Source organism: Protopterus annectens, chromosome 3.part0, assembly GCF_019279795.1.
Source record: "Protopterus annectens isolate FY-2018-M chromosome 3.part0, PAN1.0, whole genome shotgun sequence".
Classification (NCBI taxonomy): Eukaryota; Metazoa; Chordata; order Ceratodontiformes; family Protopteridae; genus Protopterus; species Protopterus annectens.
Window position 1 is genome coordinate 1887596617 of NC_056731.1, and position 26246 is coordinate 1887622862.

General features: G+C 41.3%; 1 protein-coding gene across 1 annotated transcript in view; it reads left to right on the top strand.

The window, feature by feature from the left end:
- CASD1 (CAS1 domain containing 1) overlaps window positions 1-26246 on the top strand; it is a 1910820-nt gene that overhangs the window by 1402906 nt on the left and 481668 nt on the right. The window contains exon 13 of the mRNA XM_044065969.1: window positions 19436-19515. Coding sequence (XP_043921904.1) covers window positions 19436-19515 — 80 coding nt within the window. The remainder of the gene's footprint in view (window positions 1-19435; window positions 19516-26246) is intronic.

Below are 26246 nucleotides of genomic sequence, written 5' to 3' on the forward strand. Positions count from 1 at the left end.
GGAGGTCATAGTCTCCCTATACTCATCACTCATCAGACCAATGATTGAGTACAATGCCCCATTCGGAATGTATCTGACCCGACACTTGCAGCAGCTGGAGAGGCCACAAAAGTTCCTCACCAAAAGGATAAAGGGTCTCAAACATCTGTCCTATGCTGCCCGACTGAAAGAACTCCAGCTCTATTCAGTCGCTACCGCTGCTCAGAGGTGACCTTTGCCTAACATACAAGGCCATGTCAAACCCAGATTTGATGAATATGCTTCACCTCAAAAATCTAGACCGTCAGAGCCACAAGGGCGGAGACTTAAACCTCGACACGGCTATTAATAGGACGTGCTGGAGGGATAGATTCATCACCCAAAGACTCCCTATGCTGTGGAATAAAATCCCGGTATATGTGAGGCAGAGCACCTCGCTGGCCTTGTTCAAGAGAAATCTTGACCAATGGATGGGAGATCGCAGATATACCCCAGGGATTACCTCAGTGTCACTGCTCGAAAGAGGCACAGCAAAATAATGGGTATAGTTCCCCATACTAAAGGGGTGGCGTAAGCCACAAAACTATGGGCTAGGCTTGTAAATGCCCTCGGGCAGATAGCCTAGTATGAACCTATGTTGGTACGTTGCTGGATTCTGATGAAACCTAACTTGTTTACGCGCTTTCACACGATTGGCTCTAGATAGGAAAGCTTTATTGTTCTCATAATCACGTATATCACGTAATAGCTTCCCCTTCTTTCGCTCGATTAGCGTAGCTTCATAATCTATAAGTTTACTGTTAGTCTGCCTTAAAAATTCTTCTAAAGTAGAAACAGACACACTGGAAGTTAAATCAGAACAAATTTTCTTGATCTCAGTACATAGTTCTTTTTGTTTTAGCTGGTCACGCTCTACTAGTATGTGTAACCATTCAGTAACACAATTATGGGCTGCCCCAACCCATCTTTTGTGAAAAGCACAGTCTATATCAGAAGACAAGTTAAATGGAGTAGTGGGGTCTTTAAAAATTCTAAGTCCCCTAGGTGTAGTCTCTGTTTCCAAATACTTTTGCAATCCACAAATATTAAAATGGGTAGCAGTTTCTTTCCACATTTTCTTTTCCAGTTCAGTAAACAGTAACTTACTTTCAGTATTCACAGCTAGAGGAATTTTTCTTCCCACATTCAAAAAGGGATTAGAAGACCGCCACGCTGTCTTCTTCCAGTTTTTCCCAAGCAGAAAAGGTTTTATCCATCCCATTCCTATGAAGAGGTTGACGCTCACCTCTCTCACTAGAATTAGTCAAAAAATTATCCAGGGAAAGTTGACTTCCATCCATGGTATCTCGAAACACTCGAGGCAAGTGGAGCTGTGGATCAGTAGACATCAATGTGGCAACTAAATGCAGATAGATGAAGAACAACAGCAAAAATCCACAGAAAATAGTTTATTACAAACTCTCTCTGATGTCTCGGCCAAAGCCTTCAAGGAGAATGAATCATAAAAAACAGCAGCAAATATATACAGCAGTGTAGTATCAATCAATCAATTAGTACATACAAATTGAGATCAATTAAACAGCACTTAACTTTAAAATATACACAGCCTCTTTATACAACAAAAGAGACTTAACATTACAATGTTCAGAACATCAACTTGTTCCAAAATAGTGCCTTTAAGATAACTACTGTTGCCATTATGAAACTGCAAAAAATGCATGGCAACAGGACTTTCTTTCCTGCCATTTTCAATGTCTTTTATATGCTCTAAGAGCCTCACCTTAAATGCTCTCTTGGTTTCCCCAATATAAACTTTTTGACATGGACACCTCAATGCATATATAACTCCAACAGAGTTACACTGAAAAAACTGTTTACTATTAAATTTAATACTATTAATATGTGTAAAATATGGTACAATAAAATTACATGCCTTGCATTTTCCACAAGGATATGTACCTATCTTACTTACAGTCTGATGGACAGCATCAGGTAAATACCTAAATCTACTTTTAACTAAAAAATCTTTAAGGTTTTTACCTCTACGAAAAGAAAATTTCAAATTTAAATTTAACCATGTTGAAACACTACTTAAGGAACCTAAATAATTCCAAAATTTTAAAACAATTTCTATAAACTCTGTAGTAAAGTCCCCAAAAGTAGTAACAAAATATACAGTCTCTTTCCCATGCTCAGACACACTATTTATTTTATCACCATCTCTATACATGTTATAAAACTGAGAGGTATTTTGTTTAGTACCACGTTGTACACGCTTGTAACTATCTTCTAATGTTTTTTGACTATAACCTCTGTAAAGGAAAGATTCTACTCTCTGAGAACAAACCCTACATTTATGCCTAAGGTGGTATCCAGTGTAGCCCTTAACCAAACAATTTATTTGCCAACTTTTTATCCAAATCCACAGAACAAGGGGGAGAAAATTCTGCATTCTTTGGACGTACACAGACAACTTAGATTCTACTTGGACAAAACTAAAGTTTTCAGAAAAACAGGACAATTACTAGTGGCATATGCCACAGCATCACAAGGAAAGGCCATCTCCAAGCAGACCATTTCAAAATGGATAGGTCACGTCATTCGATTCTGCTACTCACAGCATGGCAAACCAGTGCCTAAGGGCATTAGGCCACATTCAACCAGAGCTGCAGCCTTTCTCAGGGGAGTACCAACCAAAGACATTTTAGAGGCTGCTCAGTGCATACCTTTACAAAACTTTACAATCTGCCTCTTTACTCTAAATCCAGGGCAGGCTTTGCCACTGCAGTTCTGCAGGGCCTTATAGTCGCTCCTAATGCTGTTTAACTCCAGCCACCCCAACCATAGCTTTGGGACTCAACCTAAATGTAATGACTGCAACAGTGAAACACGAAGAACATAGTACAGTTGTGTACACTTACCATAAATGTAGATGTTCGAGTGTATTCACTGTTGCAGTCCAGGTTACCCCCCCCCCCACCATCCCCCTTATTTTTGCTGGAACTTATCTTTACTTTTCTAATCTATACAACCTGGGTGGTGTATTTGCTTGTAGATGAAGGAAAAGCTTATTTTGGTGCATGTATGTTTTATTTACATAATTTTAGCCTACCCTTTTGGGGGCACCTGACATCTGGGGCAAGAAAAACTGAATAAAATGTCGTCAGCTGCATCTTTTATACCCCTGACGACCTGACGTCAGGGAAGAGGTGACAGCAACTGACGCAGGACCCAAGACTTTGGAATTCAGGCCAACTGAGGGCAGCCTGCCAGCAGGATAACCCAAATGTAGTGACTGCAACAGTGAATACACTCGAACATCTACGTTTATGGTAAGTGTACACAATTGTACTTTTCCCATCCAGACTACGCTTAAACAAATTCATAGAAGGGCTTTGTTTGATGTGAATTGGTGGCCTATTCCAGAGGAGTGGCAAACTCTGACAGATATCTGTCTCTCCAGCAGGTTCTGTTTATGTCGTAGGCCAGGTTAAGGTCCCTGGATTGGGTGACCCTCGTCCCATTTGACTTGCAGATGTGCAGCATTTCCATTAGGTTTGGATCCGAGATTGCTCTATAGACCAGGCGCAAGTCTGCTCTAAGTAGTCTGTATGCTACTGAGTACAGTGACAGTGACTTAAATGTATGACATGTGCTGGAGACCCGGAGGTCTCTCAAGTTGCTGCAGGTGCCTGGTAAGGTACATAACAAAGGGAGCATTATACACAATTATTGGCCTGATGAGGGTCAAGTACAGGGGTGTTATGACCTCTTTCACTCTTGAGGCAATGCCTTTGCTATTGAGGTGTGCAATGTAGAATGCCTTACTTTAGGCAACAGCCTACTTGCATTCCCAAGTCTCACTACTGAGTTGTTACTTAGGGTATTATTATTTATATGATAGTCTGCAGGAGTATCATTTTTACTGAAGGGCATGATAATGCATTTTTTAGAGCTCAGTGTCATAGCTTTGGCACCAGTCAATGGTTTGTGTAATTCCCTCTTGAAGTATATTGACATTGTTTGGGGATTGCCCCTAATTTGCAGTTGTCAGCAAACTTAGTCAGCCACAACCCCTCTCTTTTCGCCTGAACTTCTGAGAAGTATATTCCAAACAGCAGTGGTGACAAGTCTGCTGGTTGAGGTAAAGTCCCCACCTTTGACTGAGTGTTTTCTGTCGGTGAGCCAGTTAGCAACCCACTTGATGACATAAAGGTTGATATTCAACTGGGACAGTTTATCAATGATGAATTGTATTGAAGGCCTTGGCCAAGTCAAGGTAGGTTGTATGCACAGATTTACCTTCGTCTATGGCTCTGGTGACATTTTCAAATAAGTCCACCAGGTTTAACAGGCATGACCTGCCTTTTACAAAAAACAAACTGTGTCGAATCAAGGGTTTGGAGATCACCAATGTCCTTATTTATAATGTCCATGATGATATGTTTTCTGGCATTACAGATAAGGCTGGTTAAGGTTATGGGTTTGTAGTTCTTAGGGTCTATTGCTGTACCCCCTTAATGAAGGGACATGTACTCAGGATGGGGTTGAAGAGAGTACCTAATGGAGTTGCTAACTCATGTTTTAGACCATTTAAAACACAGCCTGGGATGCCATCCAGTCCCATAGATGGTGTGCTTTTCGCCTTGGAGAGAGGATTAATGACTTGCTTTTGGAGATGCAAGGTGGAGGAGATGTAGAGGAAATGCTTTGTGGAATGTTTGGAGGGGATAGAGGGATGACATTTTCACCAAAACTGTCGGCTAATAGGTTAGCTATTTTCACAGGATCACTGTGTGTGATGCCATCCACAGCTAGTTCAGCATGGGTCTATATTATATTATCAAAAAGACAAGTCAGCAAATGGCACTTACATCAAAAGTGCCATTCAGCAAACTGTTCATAGTGAGATCAGAAAATGTGCACTTTCCTCACTGTAGTGCGATCTTGGATTTGGTATATATAATTAGCTGGGGGTGTAGACTGCGGTGGTGGTGCTGCGGTAGCGTTGTCGCCTCACAGTAAGATGTTGTCCTGTTCGATTCTCAGCTAAAGCGTCTTCTGTGTGGAGACATGCATGAATGGGCGTACCTTCGTTGAAGGTTGTGCATCAGAGCTGTCAACTCGGCACGTAAAAATCTACTGCCAATCATTAGCGGACCGGAGTTCCGCTGTGGTGACCCCTAAGCGGGAAAAGCCGAAAGACACAACAATTAGCTGGGGGTGTGAGGGGCTAAGAGCAAATTCGCTGAATGTCATTTTTGATGCAAGTGCCGTTCGCTGACCTGTCTTTTCGATAATATAATATAGACCCATTCAGCACACGTCTGGATCCTACTTTTAGGTTAAAGATATCGCTGAAGAATGCGTTATGGTTATCCTAATCTGTGGTTGCTCATTTTTTTGAAGTTGCCCTTACAGGATTTTAGAAGTTGACTTATTTGTTTGTTCAAGCAGAGGAGGGTGTTCTTCCAGTGCTGGGCCCTCTCTTTTTTATTCTTAGAGAGTAACTTCCTCCTCCTCTTGTATAACTTATTAATGCTAGATGTCCACCAGGGGGGCTTGTTTTTTTTCTTGAGGTACAGCTGTATCAATACATTTGTGTAAGTGTTTGTACAGGGCATTTGTGTATACCTTAGTATAGTCATCAACACCATATGTGGGGAAAATGAGCTTTGAAATTATTTATGCCATCCCTTAGGAGGGTATAATTAGCTTTGGTGAAATTTTTAGCCTGATATCACATACGAGGGGTTCAGGTGTTATAGCTACTTCAAATGTGACAGATTTGTGATCAGATTTAGCCAGTGAGGGTCCTATACTTGAGGTGGTGCCACAGTCATCCATGTTGGTGAGGACCAGGTCGAGAATATTTGAGCTATTTGTTTCAGGGCATTAGTGTTAACAAAGTCCAGGAACTTTTGTGTAAGCATGTTGGTACTCATATAAGTTTCCTGGTCAATGGAGGGATAGTTAAAATCGCCCATGACTAGAGTGTTTGGTTATAATTTGATTGAGTCAAGTAGGTCCAAGTAAGCAGCGTGGGTATCTTGGTTCATTGAAGGGGGCCTATAGCAAATAATGACTTGAAGGGGGTCTTACCCACAGTTAGTTGAACCCCATGGAGTTTTCCTCTCTAACCAGTCTACAGGTATACTAATCTTTGATGAAGATAGATACTCCTCCTCCTCTGGTTTTCACACTTTCGTTTTGCAGCCTGAAAGTGTGGAAGGCATTGTTGCCTTGCAAGGCTGGGTACTCTCTGCGACCCTGAACCAAGTTTGCACAGACGTCAACATCCTCCAGGGAGAAGAGTGCTTCCATAGAGTGCAGTTTCTGATCTAAACTCCTAGCATTTAGCAGCATAACCTTTAATTTATTTCTGAGTGATATGTTCATGTCTGTCTATCTTCATTATGGTCTTGGTTACTCCACAGTAAAGGCGCACAACTGGCTGCCATTTCTAACTTTCATATTGGCAGAGATAATACTCCTGAGGCAGCTCCAGGCTATCTGAAGCCTTCTTATAGGACACCTTTTTGTTACATCCACCTGTTCAGGATCTGATGCCTTCTCTGGTGCTGCATGTTCTTCCTAAACCCCCCCTTGAACCTTCAGCAATGGTTTACTTAAAATTATTATCATGGAAAACTCTCTTTTTGGTGGCTGTCACATCATCCAGGAGAGTGTCTGAACTCAAAGGATTACCCTCTAATACCTCCTTACTTGATTTTTCATAAGGATAAAGTTACCTTGAGGACAACCCTTTGTTTCTCCCCAAGGTCACTTGGGAGTCTACTGTGAAGCAGCCCATTCACTTCCCAGTGTTCTTTCCAAGTTTCAAATAATAAGGGAGAATATTTGCTTTGTTGTTTGAATGTTCATAGGTGCAGATTCTTTTTGGACAGAAGGTTTTAGGAAATCTGACCAACTTTTTTTCTTTTCAAACTGAAGGTTTGGTAAACCTGTTTCAGAATGACCATATCCATATGGCTCTTTGATTGTATTTCCTTTGTGTACTCATTGAAGAGACTGCCTTTACCTGTTAGGCCTAGAGGTCATTCCACTAGAGCAATGTCTACTTTGACTAACTTTTTCTCAGTCTTCTGTTGATGATATTTGTGCTGCAGATACCTGGTTCACTACTCATACCTTTGTTTCTCATTGTAAACTGGATGTTCAGTCTAGGTTAAGGGCTTCATTTGGTTCCAACATTTTGCAGAATGCTCTCTCCTAGGTCCTTCCTGGGGTTTTCTGTCTGGGGACTGTGTGAGACCAGACAGAAAAGACATTTGATACAAATATTTATGTACATACCATAACAATAGATCTACTGCAGTGGTGGTGGTGCGGTAGCATTGTCACCTCACAGTTAGACATTGCCTGTTTGATTCTCAGTTAGAGCATCTTCTGTGTAGTTACATGCGTGAATGGGCGTTCCTTCGCTGAAGGTTGTGGGTTAGGCCCGGCAAGCCAGTATGTAAAAATCTACTGCCAATCATTAGCGGACCGGAGTTCCGCTGTGGCGACCCCTAACCGGGAAAAGCCGAAAGACACAAACAAACAAACCATAACAATAGATCTGTGTTACCTTCTGTCCAGCACAGCCATCCATCCCTCCCTCCTTGCCCCTTCCAGATTGTCATGATTTAGGGAAGTGCCCCCAATTGGCCTTGTGGTCCATCTTTAAAGCCTGCATTAGGGGGTCCTTTTCTGTTGCCATGTTTTCCTGCCTACCTTCTCAGCACCATGTGTAGATTTAATCCTTTCCAGGGGATTGTCATGGGGCAAACTCAATCTGAGGAGAAATTGTCAAAGCAGGGCATTATATATAGAGGAGACAGAACTACTGGACTAAATATTCTGAGGTGGTCGTTGTCAGATCCAAGTAAAGTCCTGTATCCCCCAGGTTAGCCGGATGGAAGAAGACAACATGGATCTGTTGTAATGGTGAATACATAGCTTTTGTTTATGTAGTAAATAAACAAGCAGGAGGGAAGTATTTTTCTAAGTCTGTTATGTAAATATATATATAAAACAGTGTAAGAAGCTTCTCTGTGTGATTTTCAGTCCTTATATCTCTAGTTAATCACTTTATATTAATCAGATCAGACAATAGTAGTAGAAGTAGCGAACTTAAACTTGTCAAGTCAAAAAAATATATAATTTGAAATATTGTGCAGAATTACTAAGTATTCAAAAGTAATCCAAGCAAGGCGAAAATCCTTTATTAAGTACACAGACAAGCGATCCAAGTAAAACAAAAATAGAGTAATAGTTTCCTCACAAGCTTTCTGAAGAAGTCTAGGACAAAAGCGATCATTGTTAAGAATAGGTTATGAAAAAAGAATATGATTTTTACAATTGATTTTTTACATGCAAAGTGTATATGTATATATTTATATATATTTTTTGATTGCCAGATGGACTAAGGTTGATATATTTCCAGCCATGTAGTATATTGTCCTGGATAAAATCACAGACGTAATAATCTGGTTAAATAAGAGTTACCACATCATATAAATTTTATTTGAAGTACATAAGGGTTATATTATTATGACAGCTACTAAGTAGGGAGGACCAGCTCGAATGTCACACTGATGGGAGAAGGTATGTGAATTTAACATGTGTACCAATAACACTTCGTTTTACAGCACAATAAACCACTCCCTTGCCTGATAAAAAGTATATATATATTTAGAAAGCTTGTGAGGAAATTATTACTCTATTTTTGTTTTACTTGGATCGCTTGTCTGTATACTTAATAAAAGATTTTCGACTGGAAACAGACTGCCTGCCTTGCTTGGATTACTTTCGAATACTTAGTAAGTTCTGTACAATATTTCATATTATATATTTTTTATTATTTTTTTTACTTAAGATGAGGTTTAAGTTCGCTACTTCTACTACTATTGTCTGATCTGATTAATATACAGTGATTAACTAGGAGATATATGGACTGAAAATATTCCACACAGAGATGTTTCTTACACTGTTTTGTTTTTGGACCCACTATACTTGTTTAGTGGGTTGAGACTTCGGGCATACCACGGAGGTTACTTATATATGTGTGTGTGTGTGTGTGTGTGTGTGTTTGTGTGTGTGTGTGTGTGTGTGTATATATATATATATATATATATATATACATATATATATATATATATACACACACACACACACACACCTGCATATACTAATGTGAAAATGCACCTTTAAGTACAACTTTCAGTTTTGGCCAGATTATGTTCTAATTTATAAATCCAAGTGCCAGAAGCTTTCAGCAAGAATGCAGTCTTTTCATTTGGAAATGGAAGCCGAATCCTCAAATGTTTTATCACATTGCAACGATTGCCTTTCCCAGAGGTGGGCCTGTTAATCACATACCATAGCAGTTAAACTTTGCAAAGTCTTGTATTCCTTCGTGCTTCACAAGTTGAATGATGACAGTTTTTTCCTCTCCATTGACTTGGATCTTAGGGCGTGGCCATTATTGCTCAAGATAAGATTGATATTCTGTGTTGATGCTGAATTCTCTTTCACTTTGCCTATTAATTCTACACAAGCCTTTGCTGTCACAACATGTTAAGGTACTGTATCCCATTTTCAGTATTTCAAATCTGTTAGACTAAAAAATGCAGTTTTGATTTCTAGCAAAATCTTCTTTATTTCACTAGCTTATAAATTTCTTAGAGAGACTTGAAAGGCCAACTAATGTAGTAATTACCTTAAAAAGTTAACAAGATTCATTCCTTTCACCGTATAATTGGGTCTGAATTCCTTGCATTGTCTCTTACTAAACTTGTTAGACTGTCTGAATTATTTTTTATTCGGAGTTCTTGGTTTAGTAAGCCTTGCTTATATTTTGTCTGTCTCCCATTCTGTCGGTCTTTGATTGACCAGGTGAGTCCCACAAGCCGTCATGTAAGGGGAGACCCAAGATGAAATTCATACAAACAAAGGGGGGATTTTTGTCAGGGTACCATGACAAACTGCCTTTTATGCAGGTTTGTCAATCCCAGGATGGGGGCAGCTGGAGAGTGCAGTGCAATGGTAGATGCAGTAGTGTATCAAAGCAAATGCAGTGAAGAGGCAAATGTTCCTGATGAAAAAAATGATTTCAAAGCTGCTGTAGAATTAGAGTGCACTGTGGACAGCCACAGAAGCTCCAAACTACAAGCGGACCATTCACAAAAGACCACGCAAGAACTGGCGAGTAGTCGAGAGTAATGAGGAGGGAGAAATAGTTTTGAATGTCACTTCAGAAGTGCAGGGTAAGCATTTTGCAGTTGGAAGTATGGAAAATAAAGACTTTTTGCCTGTGATACAACAGAATGATTCTGATGACGATTTGGTCTTGTCTTGGGGAGAACCTCCAGTGGCAAACTGTGTTTCAGATTTGCTTGCCAAGAAATACGTGGAGATGAACAAAAGAACAGTAAAAATACATTTTGTGTGACTGAAAAAGTTGTTCGTCTTTCGGCTTTTCCAGGTTAGGGGTCACCACAGCGGAACTCTGGTCCGCTCATGATTGGCAGTAGATTTTTTACGGGTGCCAGCTGGACGCCCAACCTTCAACAAAGGCACGCCCATTCTACGCATGTCTTTTGAACATGACTGAAAAAGTGAAGATGAATAAAAAGGTAGTATTTAAGAAAAAGGCCAGGAGACCTACCATAAGCATAAAACTTGAAAAGAAGATTACAGTTGACATGTATTTTGTTTTATTTATTTATGCATTTTTTTTGCCCCTTATGTATGCAGTTTTCGACCCTGATACCTGCTAACTATCAGACCATTAATTCCCTTCATCTGGTGAGAAAAGGCTGAGGGATTATCTTTGTCACCCATTAGGGTGATTGAAAGCTTTTCTGCTTTTTCTCCAAAGCTCTTACTACTAGCAACTGGTGAAGCAGTAGGTCTGGGAGTGCACTGCATGCATGCAAGGCATCCTATCCCTTCCACAAGATAGTCTAGCAATTTGAGGTAGCTATTATAACAGCTGTTTCACTATTTATCCATGTTACCAGAAGTATGGGTCTTGTACTGCCTTTATTTTGTGTGTGTCCCCTTAACTGTTAAATCAACTGTTGGATCCTTGTACCTGATGTAGCTTGAGTTAGCTGTTCTAACAGCCGTTGGATTCCAGAGCCCTGTTTTTCTAACAGATGGCACTTATCTTAATGTTTCTCAGATGTATGCAGTTCAGTAAAAATTCTTAAAGTTTTAGTCTTAAGTTAAAATAGCTTTATTTGAAGAATGAGTACTTTCATCGATTGACTTTATCAGATCTAGCAAGAAATCGACATTGCTGCATAATGTATGCACAAATTATCTCGCTGAGAGTACTGTGGAAATCAGAGCAAGCCAGTGAGAGATCAGGAGCTGCAAGTGGCAGTGATCAGTCCCTGAATGAAAATATCCAAATTAGCATACATAACCTGTATCATACCTCTCAACCTCTAAGTGGAAGAAATCTGGACAAGCCCGACAAAATGGGGGGACAAATGCCCAGAAATAGGGACATATTGTAAATATTACTCTTGTATACTTAGAAAGTTGCCAGGGTAACAGGGTTTGTTTTAACATACATTTTCTGAAGGACATGAAGTCTGAAACAAAAATGTATCTCATTATTTGGTGACTTCAATCCTGAGATCTTCCCAGTGATTTGCCAGAAAAATAACAAAGTGTATGAGGAACCGACCAAAAATATGAGCCAAAAATCTGGACATTCTGTGAAAGTCTGGACAGTTGAGAGGCATGCGGCTGTAGTGGTTTTTGGCTTTAGAATCCCCTGAATGAAATTATCAGCCAATTAGATTGCATAATTAGTAATCCACATTAGCATGCATAACCTGTGGTGATGGTTGGCTTCAGACTCCCACTTGCTATGCTTCTGAGTAATCACATTCACCTCTTAGTCATTTTACATTACAGTTCATAAACTTCTTGTTAATATTTAAGCAAAAATCACATTTATGGGACATAAGTTTCTGTTGAGTGAATTATTCTCATAGCCAATTGTAGAAAGTTGTTTGCCTCACCTTTTCCGGATTTTAACAAACATTAGCATTAGGATTAAAATATCTTCATAAACCCATTTGTTGCTCAAAATAGTTTAACATGCCACTCGTGCCCTTACGATTACTTCATATAAGATGATTTGTTAGACTCTAGTGTATTTTCATTTTCTTTTAGTCTTTTTTATTAGTAACTATTACATTTTTCACCATGGTAGATTAGTCCCTTATTACCAGGGAGTGTTCCTGATTGAATGGCGAAACTAGGCTCATCAGGCTGACTTTTGAGGCTCTCAGCATAAAAAAGTGTTAATAATTGCTCCAATGATTTCCAAAACAGAAAAATCTTGAAGACCAGTCCTGGACCTTTCCTTTCTAAATAATTTTCTAAAGATTCCTTCAGGATGCTTTCCCTTCAGACTATGTCTCCTCTATTACTTCAACAGGCCTTTTAGGTACAGGATTATGCCTATGGTGATATGAACATGGAGAACCTCAAGTGCTTATTCCTGTTTGACCAACGTGGAAGTATGTTTATTTCTGATGCAAATCGAGACAACTCCTTTAGTCCCTCCCTGTGTAGTAGTTGGTCTAAATGTGTGGAAGGCATTATAGCCTTGCACTGCTGGGGTGCTCTCTGAGGCTTTAACCCATTGAATGCACACGTCTCAGCATTCTCTAGGTTGAGGAGAGTTTTAGAAGTGGAGATTCTTGTTTAGATTCTTGGCATTGAGTTGTAACATCTTTAGATTTTTTTAGTTTTGATTTGCTTTGTTGGAAGGACTGTTAGTTTAGCATTGTCTAAAAAAGGCACTATGATGGAGAACAATGTTTTATCTAATATTTGAAAGCCTAGAAGGGAGAGGTGCAGACCATCCCTGGCAAAGCAACTTAGTCTGTAGATCATCTCCTTCCATGCTGACAGATATTGTAGCCCTATAGAATGACACCAGAAATTAAGCCAATTAAAGTCAGTCATCTTCTGTTTGTATTGTGGAGTCATCCTTGGAGAATTTAGAATTCTGTTCAGTGCTAGGCTTATACTAGCCTGGGACACATATTCCAAGAGCTCCATCACATCACTTTTCATATAGTCAAGGGAGGCGTGTTTCAGGTCATTACATCCACATGGACTCTGAGTCATACTGGCTTTTGTGCTCCAGTGACCACAGTGCATGTGTAATCTGGTGGGTCTTGATTTCTGATAAGCAACCGACAGTGACTTTCTCCTTACTTAGCCTGGTGTGAGAGACTTCATTTTGTCTCACAGTGGAGTCCCCAATAACCAGAATGTTGGAGTGTGTGATGACTTGCCTTATGGGCTTAGAAGTAGAGTCTCCATGAAATGTGGTTGTATGTGTTGATGTGGCTGTTGTTTTGAAAAAGTACATTTGGGACTGCTGAAGGTACTTGTTAAGTGTACTTCGTCTAGGAGTTCTGTGAAGTTTAGGAAGGTGACATAAGTGCCTCACCATATGTAGGTCTGTATGTCTGTTTCATACTGTGTGTGATGGGTGCAGAATGTACAACCGACAACCTGATTGACATTGAGTGCTTTTCTGTGAGAGCTTTTCCTCCAGTGATATTGTTTAAATACATTTCACATGTACCTTATCAGTCTGAGATTTAGATGGTTGTCAGTGAACAAGAGGGAATTTCTTTATTACCTCAGGATCTCTCTATCCACCAAGGTGGCAATGGAGATGGTGGGGAAAGTTCATATCCATGGCAACAGGCCTTTTTTATTGATTATATTCTCACAGAAAATGTATAGAGTAAAGTCAGGAGTATCTGGTTTGCAACTCTGGGGACAGTAGTTGTCGCTGTCTGAACTAGTCCTGTGCACAACTATGTATTTGTGAAATTTCAAAGGTATATTTGCAGGAAAATGTCCACTCAAGGAGCCTGCAAACTGTCAAACACTTGAGGGAGACCCTGAAGATTTATGGATGAAGTATTTAGGGTGATACTCTGAAATTAGGTTAGCAGTAGCTTATCAAGCAGTATTAATTGAAAATAATTAGCTTTGTCAAGAATGATTACTAGTGAAGAGACACCTAATTAGCTAATAACTAGCTGCTACTAGTGCTGGTCTCTCCACAACTTTACACTGCTGGAATACAATGCCCCTTTGCTTCTTCTCTCACCAAAAGCAAAACAGTAGCACCAATCCCAAGATGAGGAGCAGGCCACAAGCTCTTTAGTGATCAGCAGTCTTATCTCCGATAACTCAGGCCTCTAAAGGCTTGTTTGTAGCCTTTTTCTGGTAGATCAAGAACACAATAAGGAGTGCAATCCCAGGAAAAGAGACCTCCATAAAGTGAAGTAATTGCAGCTTTAATAACAAATTAAACTGAAAAAATACTGTACATTAACGCTCTTCCAAAATTATACGCGTTTTCGTCCTATCCACTGGACTTCATCAGATGTTAATTCTAATAAACCAAATCCCTTTTATACATCTTTTGAGAAAGCTTGCACTCCCCTTAGTAATAATCCAGCATTCATAAAATTAAACAAACATACAAACGTCCTTCATTACGCGGACAGAAAAACAACTGGTAACAGCACCACGTGCCTCTTAAGCATCACAAAAACTGTCGTTTACCATAGGTCTTTTTCTGGTAGATGCCTTGCATAGCAACCAGACCAGTTAGGAAGATCCCACACAGACACTCACTGCCAGATAAGAGACGGTCAGGAATCAATGACCCTCTGCTCTTTCTCTAACCACGAAAGAAACAGCACCACAAATTCCAAGCTGACAGAGCCCCTCCCTGGCCCTCTTCAAATGCAACCTAGTTAAATGGATGGCTGACTGCAAATTCACTCCTGCAGTGGCACCCATGTCCCTCCTGGATAGAGGAAGTTGGTATTAATGTTGGGAGGGTGGCCTAATGGTTAAGGTGTTTGCCTTACAAACACAAGGTACAGGGTTTGAATCTCACAGGAGATAATTGGCTAGGCTTAAAATGGCTCGCAAGGGCAGTTAGCCTAGTACTAACCTATGAACCTATTAACTACCATAGACCCTTACTTCTGTGAATGTCATTCACCTAACCACTGACAGTTGGGGTAAGTCAGGATAAGTTTGGCTAGGCTTGTAAGGGCTCTAGGGCTGTTAGCCTATTAACCTTCTATGAACCTATGAAGATAGAGTTTTCTGAAGAACTAATCATTCATTTAGGCCTAAAGTTTACTTTGAACAAAGCTGTCCATCTCACTGCCTTCTTTCCAGAACCTAAAATTGAGGGAGACAGGATACCCCAAACTTGGATGTCCGCAGACAGTTCAGGTGCTAATTTAACAGAACAGAATCTTTTAGAAACTCTGATCAGTTCATTTCTTATGAAGGTAAGAAATCTTATGATGGGAAGAAAAAAGGACAGCTGTGCCAAAACAGGCTATTTCCATGTGGTTATACCCACCACAAGACAATTCCAGGTAGGATCAAGGCTCAATCTACCAGGTCCTTGGCTTCATCTGTGGCTTTTTCGAAAGGGTTGGACTCAAGAAGTATTCTAGAAGTGGCTACATAGTCCTCTATGCACACTTTTACAAAGTACAGTAAACTGGATTCTTTCTCCATGTCAATGACAGGCTTTGCTAAGACCATTCTTCAGGGGCTCATGGACCCTCCTTCTTCCTCCTTTCAGTCAGTCTGAACTATTTTTATATACCCATATAGCTATCTGTCATTCTATAGGGCTACAATATCATGTGCAGTAGCAGTGATCTGTATGATGAACACGTTACAGCTGTGTAAGTAAACTTACTATGACAGTAGATGTTTGAATGGTCAATCCTGCCATAGCTGTTCCCTCCCTCCACGCTACCTCTCCCTTATTTTTTTTATATTTATTGTTGCCAGGGTGAGGATTTTTATTTTTATTTACATAGCATTGACGTCTTTCAGTACCCTGGCATCCTTTTTTAGTTGGCATGAAAGCTCTGAAGGGTACTGCTCGAGCTGTCAGCTGTTTGGGCACGTGGTAGGTGCCCTTAAGCCCTAAAAGCTGACTGGCTGTTGTATCCTGTGCAGGATATAATCCATATCAAAGTCAAAGTAAACTTAGTTGTCATTTAGAACTACACACATGTAGCCTAAACAAAATTTCATGCATCAGCTCAATTCTTAAGATTACAAAAAGAAATAAAACAACACGTACAAGTAGAGGAATAAACATAACTAACAAATGCAGTACTACTCCCAATACGTGTAAGGAAGAGCAGTGACATTTACCAACACTCAAAAATGAAAAGAATATCCTGCCTTAAGTTAAATTAACTACCCCATTTAAAGTAATACAAACCATAGTACAGATTGAACAGTGCCTAAGTTATTTGTCTAATATTGCACTTGAATGCGTTAAATAATACTGGCTATGGGTATAATAAATAAGTATTGCACTTACTTAGAATATATATATGCATATATTGCACAAATAAAATTTGATGTATTGTGTGTCCAGACCCCTGGGACTAGTGCCGAAGTTCAGAAGCCAAATCACTTTAGGGTAGAAACTTGTTTTTAAATCTTGTAGTCCTGCAGTGGATGCTGCGATAATTTCTGCCCGATGTCAGATGCTTAAACAGTCCATATAAGTAAGGATACTGCAGCAGTGATCACTCATTCATCTGCTGTTATGAAAAGTTTACTTATACAGTAGTACTTTATTGGTTAGTGTGAGCATTCACAAGGATCAAGTTGTTTTGGTGAGCACTTATTTACCTGTTGCATACTGCTTTCTTAAGCATGAAAGTCATGAATGTTAATGTGAAATATTGCCATCAACTGGCAATGTACGATATAGCTATACTTTTTGTATCATTGTAGCTACTTGGAGACAGTTGCTTGTTTTTTCCCATTAAATGCTGTTTGAATATTTTGTTACCTCCTGAAATGATTTAGCCTATTTCAGCAATTTTGTATTCATATTGGGAATGGATATTAAGCCTCATTTGCAAAATGTTCTTTACTTTTTACTTAATAGGTTCCTGTTTAAAGTTTTCAGTGCACATTGCTTAAGGGAGTGTTTCTTGATAATATATTTGTGGACCTCTCATGTGCTGACCATCTGACTGACTGCTGTCACCCTTATCTATTCACTCCATTCCAAGTGAGAGCCAGTCACTGCGTGCATCTCATCCGTGCCTTTGCATATACCCTGGAAGTCACACTAGGAATGAGGTATATAGTGGACAGTGAATGTAGTAGACATCCCCACCAACACAGTGACGTAACTCAGTTAACCCCACCTTCCCTGTAGTTAGCGAGCAGTACTTTCTCTTCTTGACAAGCACATAGTCTGCATTAAGAACATGAGAAACACACACACACACACACACACACACACACTCTGTCCGTTACCCCCAGGAGGAGGTGAGAGGGTGACTCTTCATCATTCCTCCCTCCCCCTTAGGTGGCTCCTCCAGTGGGCCATTAATCAAGTCCAAGTCATCTGGATTGTAGAAAGGGCTTCGTCCCCCTGTATCACATAGGCAGGCATCTCTGAAAAACATTTTTTCCTCTGGGAATTCTTTTACAGTGGGTCATCTCTTGACCAGTGCATACTTGTACAAATGATGTAGAGAAGATAGCATCAGCAGTATTCTTTTTCTGAATAGTTTCCCCTAATTAGGTTGTCTGTACAGTGTCTCAGTTACTGTTGCTGGATTTGCAGTTAATAAACATTAGAGAACAATGCTGCTCTTGGCAATAGAGTGAGATTGTACAGTTGTATGCAGCTTAGTATTCAAAAACATTGACTTTTGAGAATGAAATTTCTAATTTATGTTGAGAAGTTATTCTTAACCCTGAAGAACTGTGACTCCAGTGATTTATTTATTTCAGTCTGCGAATTGGTCCAAAGTCCCTTTTCAGCCATTGCTTGAGCCTGAAGTGGTATACAACACTAGTAAATAAAAACACACAACAAATATTATAATCAAGCAAGGCAGAAGCAATTTGTATACATCCAAGGCAGGTGTCAGAACAGTAAATGCAACAGTTAAAGCAGAAACAGTTTCAGTAAATGTACAAGGCAAGGTAATAAATACATTCAAGTAAAGAGATTGTGTGTGTTACATTAAAAAAGTAGTTGCAGTGTTAATGTACAAAATATTTAAGAAACAAGTTGAAACATGATGTAAAGGAGTACTTGGTGATATGTACATAGGTTGTGCAGTTGTTAAGGATTTAACATGGATTTAGTGGTTTTAGTTCTCGTGCATATGCAGAAAAATATAATTCAATGCTAATTGAAAAGGTATGTCTCTAATCGATCAGGCTGTACATGAAGGCAGTGAGAGTAGGTTGTGGAATAAGACAGTCAGAGCAAGTGTCAGAAGGCAGAAGTGGCGATGACAGCAGAAAAATAGTTAAACGCAGCAAGTCCAACAGTAAGCATTGTAATTAGTGTTTGAGTAGGTGACCTTCTATGTAGAGCCTGTGTAAAGAAATATGTATCTTTAAATGAATTCATAAATGAGGAGACATGAAGAAGAAGAAGAAGAATGGGTTGTTGTACAACAGTATAAAAAGATGAGAATGATAAGGTAGTGCAGGAGCAGAGTGTGCTGCTTTGTGAAGGGGAATGGTAGATTGAAACCCTCCCCCAGTTAGGTAGTGCAGGAGCAGAGTGCTCTGCGTTGTGAAGGGGAATGGTAGATTTAACCTCCTCCTCCCATTACATAGTGCAGGAGCAGAGTTTAACACCCCCCATTAGGTAATGCAGGAGCACTGCTTTGTGAAGAGGAATGGTAGGTTTAACACACACACACACCCCCACAATTAGGTAGTGCATGTGCAGAGTGCTCTGCTTTGTGAATGGGGAGTGGTAGGTTTAACACACACACACACCATTAGGTAGTGCAGGAGCAGAGTGTGCTGCTTTGTGAATGGGGAGTGGTAGGTTTAACACACACACACCATTAGGTAGTGCAGGAGCAGAGTGTGCTGCTTTGTGAATGGGGAGTGGTAGGTTTAACACACACACACCATTAGGTAGTGCAGGAGCAGAGTGCTCTGCTTCATAAAAGGGATGGTAGGTTTAACCCCCCCCCCCCATGTTTAGTAACAATTGGACATTTCATAATATCATGGGAAATATGCAAGAAAGAGCTTTCGTGGGGATACCATGTCAGTGCATAGTGATCTGTAGTTTATGACAGCAGGTTTATTTCTACACACAAGACAGATACGCATGTATTTGGTCTGGGTATCAAAAGTACTCTTTAAACTTGTATTAGAGAAATAATCCCGTTTTATTGTGAAAAACTATTTGAGTCCTGTGTGAATGGAAGGGTTTTCAACCTGGTGAGAAATTAATTTATGAAGTTTGACAAACACTTTGAAAGCATGTCTGCTGTTAGTAAATAAGTTATTAATATTTTATTATGTATATTTTACAGCACTATTTTTTTTTCTTTCATAGGTAACTGCATCTGGCACATTGGCTTGATTTCAAAACTCTTGTTCATGCTCTTATGTATATGCTTTTTGGCATATTCTCAGGTAAGTCTTAATTTTGTGACTAATATTGATTCAGTTGTATGCATTTATTCATTCTACGTTTCTGATAGTTATCCAACGATACCATTTTCTTTATTTTAAAACAATACGCTGTTGCATTTTTGTAACAGGTAAGAGAGCATCATTTCTCTCCAGTTCCTCTTCTGCCAGAGCTTTTCAGATTTATCCATACATTCCTTTGCAAAATATTCATTGAGAGGATTATATAAGCTTGAAAGTGTGTGTGTGTGTGTGTGTGTGTGTGTGTGTGTGTGTGTGTGTGTGTGTGTGTGTGTGTGTGTGCGCGCATGTGTGTGCGTGCGTGTGTGTGTGCGCATGTGTGTGCGCGCGTGTGTGCGTGTGTGTTGTCGTCATTTCGTGGTAATCTCAGGATATGTTTGCTTGAGCATCCCCTCCCAAGTTTGAAGGATGCAAGAGAATCTTGGTAACTAATGAGGTAATACACAATTTGAAAGCGGAGTTTTATGGTCAGTGGAATTACAGAATGATACTTATGCAGTCTAGCAGACCATGACAACAAAATCAAATAAAAACAAGAAGGTGGAAAAAACGGGTAGTTGAATGTGTCCGTTTAACATGACGTGAAGATGGGCTAAGGAGCAAGTAGAATGTTGCAACAGCCAGTACATTGTTAATAAGAGGAAATTAATCTTGTGACTCTGTGTACACTTGTTTTGTTTTTTCCTTTAGGTTGAAGACTTTACTCAAACAATGTGTTAAAAGGTTATTTGTCATTTGATTGGGTGAGACCCTCTTGGAGGATGTCCAAGTCACTAGGGAAATTGATGACAGCTCCCAACTTGCAGTCATCTGCAAACTTGGTCAGTCATATCCTGCTGGTTTTGGCCTGTACCTCAGAAAAGTATATCCCAAATAACAGAGGCCCCAAGACTGAACCTTGGGGGTACGCCACTTGATACGGGTCTACTGCTTGAGGTGGCTTCTCCTATTTTGACTAGGTGGGCTCTATCAGTGAGCCATTTGGCTACCCATCTGGTAACGTACGGATTGATGCCTAGTTGAGAGAGAGAATAATGATTAAGACTTTGGCCAGGTCAAGGTAGGTAGTGTGCACTGTCTTCCCCTCATCCAATGCTTGGTGACTGTCTCAAAAAAGTCGACTGAATTTAATAGACATGACCTCCCCTTGACGAAGACAAACTGTGTGAGATTGAGTGTTTGGAGGTTACCACTGTCCTTGTTAATGAGGTCCATGATAATCCGTTCCATGACCTTGCAGATCAGGCTAGTTAGGCTGATGGGTCTATAATTTTCCGATCAGTGGACACTCCACCTTTGTGTAAAGGGATGACAGTGGCTGTCCTCCACTCAGCTGGGACAAAACCAGTACTCAGGCTTTGGTTGAATAGGGTGCCTAATGGTGCTGCAAGTTCATGCCTGAGTTCATGTAGGATGCACCCTGGAATGTTATCTGGTCCCATGGAGGCTGTATTTTTTGCCTTTGAGAGAGCAGTGGTGACCTGATCCCTAGATATAAGGAGAAGGGGGCAGGTACTGGGAATGTCATGATTTACTGATGGGGGGATAGATGGGTGAAATTTTCGCTGAATCTGTCAGCCAGCAAGTTTGCTATATCTATGGCATTTGTATATGTGGTGTCCTTGACCAAATGTTCTGAACAGATCTGGATGCTACCTTTGAGATTACGGACATATATGAAGAAGGCCTTATGATTGTCTGTAGTAGATGTGGCCAGTTTGGACTCGAAGTTTGCCTTGAAGGATTTCACTAGTGCTCTTATTTGCTTGATGTCCTTCAAGGATGCATCTGCAGTCCTAACAAATGGGTTGTCCTGTCTCAGGCAGCCCTTCGGTCGGCCGGATTCCAAAGTCTGGGTCTGGCCTCGGCTGATGTCGCACTTCACCCTACGTCATAGCTGCTGTTAATTGGGTATAAAGGCATCAGCCAACGCCATTTTCCTCAGTCTTTCTTGCCGCGTGGCGCCCGAAGCAGAAGCTGTTTGCAAGTGCCGGTCGGTCAGAACCAGAGATTGCTACTACCGAAGACTTCTAAAAAGCTAAGTACCCGTTGGGGACTCTTTCTTGCCTCAGCCGATGTCAGAAAAAGTGAATAACTGTTTAACTTGTGGGAAACAAATACCTCATAAAGATTTCCACTCTTACTGCCTACCTTGTTTAGGCCCAGACCACGACGTAGCAGCTTGTCTAGCCTGTGCTTCCTTCAACCGACGGACACTTAGACGTCGGTCGGAGTTTGCAGAGGAGTTTTTCGGCTCCGCTTTTGCTTATAACATGCCGTCGGAGACTCCGACTTCACAATTAGCTAAAAAGCGCAAGGAAAAGGACCGGCACTCGCGGTCCGCGGTTTCGGCCGAAACTGCGGTTAAGCCAACCGCGAGTGTCTCGGTTTCGGCTGAAACCGAGTCCGTGGTTCTTCCTTCTGCCGAAAGCATGCCTCCTACAACCGAGGCCTCATCCAGCATGGCTGAATCTGCTACGGAAATTCCACCTGCTCTTACAGGTTCTCAGGATTTATCAGATACTATCCCCTTAGATATATCTACTCCTGCACGTGGAGCTGCTAGGCCCCCTGCATCCATGTCAATTAAGGCTTTTGCCAGGGCTAAAGCAGCTAAATCAACAAAGACCGTGCCGGTTAAAACCCCCTCTCACAGGCCTAGCTCTAGTACTCAAATGCTTAGTCTAGCAGAGGATCTCATTTCTTTGATCAGGGGATCCCATCCTCACCCTGACAGGGCCTCTCACCCCTCCAGAGAAGAGGCCTAGAGCAGAGCCCCCTGAGCCAGTTTCTACTGATTACTCCTCTGATGATTCAGACAATACAAATCCCCCAGAAGGCCCTTATTCTCCATATGAGGACTCAGATGCAGAAGACTCCATCCCTTCTGCCTCTCCTCCTGAGGAATTTTCTTTTGGGGAAACCTTGCATGCTATGAGAGAACAATTTCAATGGCAGGGCCAGGATTTTTCAGACTCTAGGAAAAGGCTTAGGACCTTTTACATTTGCCACAGCATAGGCCTTTAGCCATTCCTCCAGTACTTACAGTTGTGGATGATGCATTTAATGATGCTTGCACTGCTCCTGACTCTCTTCCTCCGGCCCCTGCTAAGCCCGACAGATACTACAGGGTTCCGGACACACATTATCACTTGTATAAGGCTCCTATTGCAGATCCTGAAACTATTTCACAGGGCCCCAAAGCTGTAGCAGCTGCCTCTACCAAAAACCCCCTCCCCTCTGAAAGAGAATCTAGGGCTTTAGAGAGATGGGGTAAAAAAGTGTATACTTCTGCTACTCTTTTGGCCAGGGCCTTAAACTGTCAATTCCACATGATTCAGTATCAGGAATTCCTGTCAGTTCAGCTAACTAAAAAACTGTCCTCTCCTGAGCCTTTAGACCGTAAGTCCCTTCAGGATTTGGTACATAACACTCAGCAGGTCAGTAATCATTCCTTAAAATGCGGCTATGATGCACTGGAGGCTTCCTTTAGACCGGCTATGACTGGTACAGTGATCAGAAGGCATGCATGGTTAAAAGAGCAATCCTTACCAGACCATGTAAAGTCCAAGCTTCTAGATGCTCCCATGGAAAAGCACAGTTTGTTTGGTTCCTCTGCGCAGCAAGTGTTGAAGAAGGTGGAAGAAAAAGCTAAATCTGTCCAGACAGTCAAGGATTTCTTACAGGTCCAGCCTCCGAGGTTTAGTAGGAACTGGCCTTCCAAGAATTGGTCCTTTCCAGACACCACCAGAGCACAGAGAAGCAGAAATAGATGCCCAAGAGGCAGAGGTCAATCCAGAGGTGCCTACAGGGGACGTCAGTGGCAGCCTAACAGCCAGAGAAGTACTGCCACAGATCCAGCCACTACCACTTCCACAGGACAATCACAGTGACTTGGCTCTGAAACCGCCTACCAGGGAACAACTAGAAGCACCCTTAGGCGGAAAGTTAGCCTTATTTTCAGTAAATTGGCATTACATTACAGGAGACAAATGGATTTTACAGACAATAGACAAAGGCTACAGGTTTCACTTCCATACTCTTCCAAGGAAGAGAGGAATGCCAAACCTACCTCCAAACCAAAAGACAAACGCTCTACAGCAAATAGACCACTTACTAAGGATGAGAGCTATAGAAAAGGTACCAGCTATGGAACAAGGACAAGGATTTTATTCCAGGCTTTTCCTGGTACCAAGAAAGGAAAACGAATGGAGACCTATCCTCGACCTGTCCGCTCCGAACACATATCTTATTGTTCCAAAATTCAAGATGCTGACCCTACAGCAACTTCTTCAGATGCTGGGCAAGGAGTCTTGGCTGGTGACTCTGGATCTCAAGGAGGCATACCTGCACGTCCCCATACGACCAAATTGCAGAAGATACCTCAGATTTCTTGCAGGATCAGAGCATTATCAATTCTCAGCATTGCCTTTTGGCTTATCTACTGCGCCCAGAGTATTCACAAAATGCCTGGCATCAGTAATTGCTCATTGCAGGCTTCAGGGAATTCAAATTTATCCATACCTGGACGACTGCCTGTTACAAGCGGACAGCAAAGACAAATTAACAAAAGATCTGAAAAAGGTTATTCACCTGCTACAAGCCCTGGGATACACAGTCAACACAAAAAAGTCAAGGCTGATACCATCCCAAAGGATAACTTTCTTGGGTGCAGAACTGGACACATCAAACCAGATGGCATTCCTCGCAGCAGAAAAACAGAAGCAACTACCACTCTATTTCATGGCATTAACAGCACAGAACCAGCTTACAGCAAGGAAAATCCTGCAAGCCCTGGATTACATGGCATCCTGCATAATATTGATTCCACATGCCAGACTACATATGAGGAAGTTGCAATGGTACCTGAGGAATTTATGGTCTCAGCACAAGCACAGCCTAGAAACCCAAATTCCAATAATTCCATGCCTGAAGCAAGAATTCCAGTGGTGGGCCCAGGCCTGTCAATTGAACAAAGGACTGCCCTTCCACAGGCCTCACCCAAGCCAGACTATCACCACGGACCCCTCAGACCTCGGTTGGGGGGCACACATGGTGGACAAGTGCATACAAGGCTTATGGACTCAAGACCAGATGAACCTACACATAAATCAAAAAGAGATGCTGGCAGTAAAGCGGGCAATTCAGACATTCAGACCTTTTCTTCAACAGGGTCATTTGCTGATAAGGATGGACAACACCACAGTTATGTGGTATATCAACTAACAGGGAGGCACACATTCATATCCTCTATGCCGGATGGCAATGGACCTCTGGAATGTGGCCCTAAACCTCAACATTCAGCTCCAGGCCATATTTGTGCCAGGAAAAGAAAATATACTAGCAGACATCTTAAGCAGAACTACCACGGATGCCCACGAATGGATGCTGCATCCAGACATCTTCAAATCCATTACAAGGAAATGGGGACTACCAGAAATAGACCTGTTCGCATCCCCACACAACCACCAATTGAAAAAATTCTGCACAAGGACATACCACCCACTTGCTTGGAAGGTGGACTCCCTATCCTTCAGTTGGGAAAACCTGACAGCATATGCATTCCCACCTCTTCCTTTGATGCACAAAGTGCTACTGAAGATCAAAGAAGATCACCCAAGGATCATCTTGATAGCTCCAGACTGGCCGAGGCAACATTGGTACCCGCTACTGAGGAGTATGTCTCGGGAACACGCATGGCCTCTACCCCTACTACCTCTACTGCTAACACAGAACAACTTCAAAATCCTGCATCCAAACTTGAAAACACTGCAGTTAGCTGCTTGGAACATTACATAAGACAACATAACCCAGATTTATCTCAAAGGGTTAAAGACATTATCTTGGAGGCTCGCAGACCCTCAACAAGGAAAACTTATTCAGCAAAATGGAAAAGATATCTCATTTGGAGTGCAACAAAGGAGTAGATGCATCATTGGCAAACATAGCTAACATCCTGGAATACTTAGCAGAGCTTTTCCACAATGGCCTGTCTTACTCCTCCATTAAGATTCATGCATCAGCAATTTCAGCAGAATACAACATGGATCCTCCAGTCTTTTCTCAACCTCTACTCAGGCAGTTTCTGAGAGGAATTAAAAATGTAAAGCCACCAAGGAAACCACCATTGCCTACATGGGACTTGAACTTTGTGTTAGAAAAGTTGACACTCCCCTTTTGAACCAGCAGCAACAGCAGAATTACAGTACTTATCTTGGAAAACTGCATTCCTGCTTGCAATCACTTCAGCTAGAAGGGTTTCTGAATTACAGGCATTAATGGCAGTACAGCCCTTCCTTATCTTCCATCAGGATAGAGTGTCCATGAGAACTAATCCTACCTTTATGCCAAAGGTGGTCTCCAGGGTATCATTAAACCAAGCAATACACCTACCAACATTCTTCCCCAACCCACAGAACAGGGGGGAAAGATTACTGCATACCTTGGATGTGCACAGACAATTGCGCTACTACCTGGACAGAAGCAAGAACAATAGAAAAACTGACCAGCTTCTGGTAGCATATGCAACAGGAATGGAAGGAAAAGCAATTTCAAAACAATCTCAAAATGGATAGGAAATTGCATTAGATTTTGTTACTCTTTTCATGGAAAGGCAACTCCAGAAAACATCAGACCTCACTCCACAAGGGCTACAGCCACTACTACAGCTTTCTTACGAGGAGTGGCTACCAAAGACATTTTAGAGGCTGCTA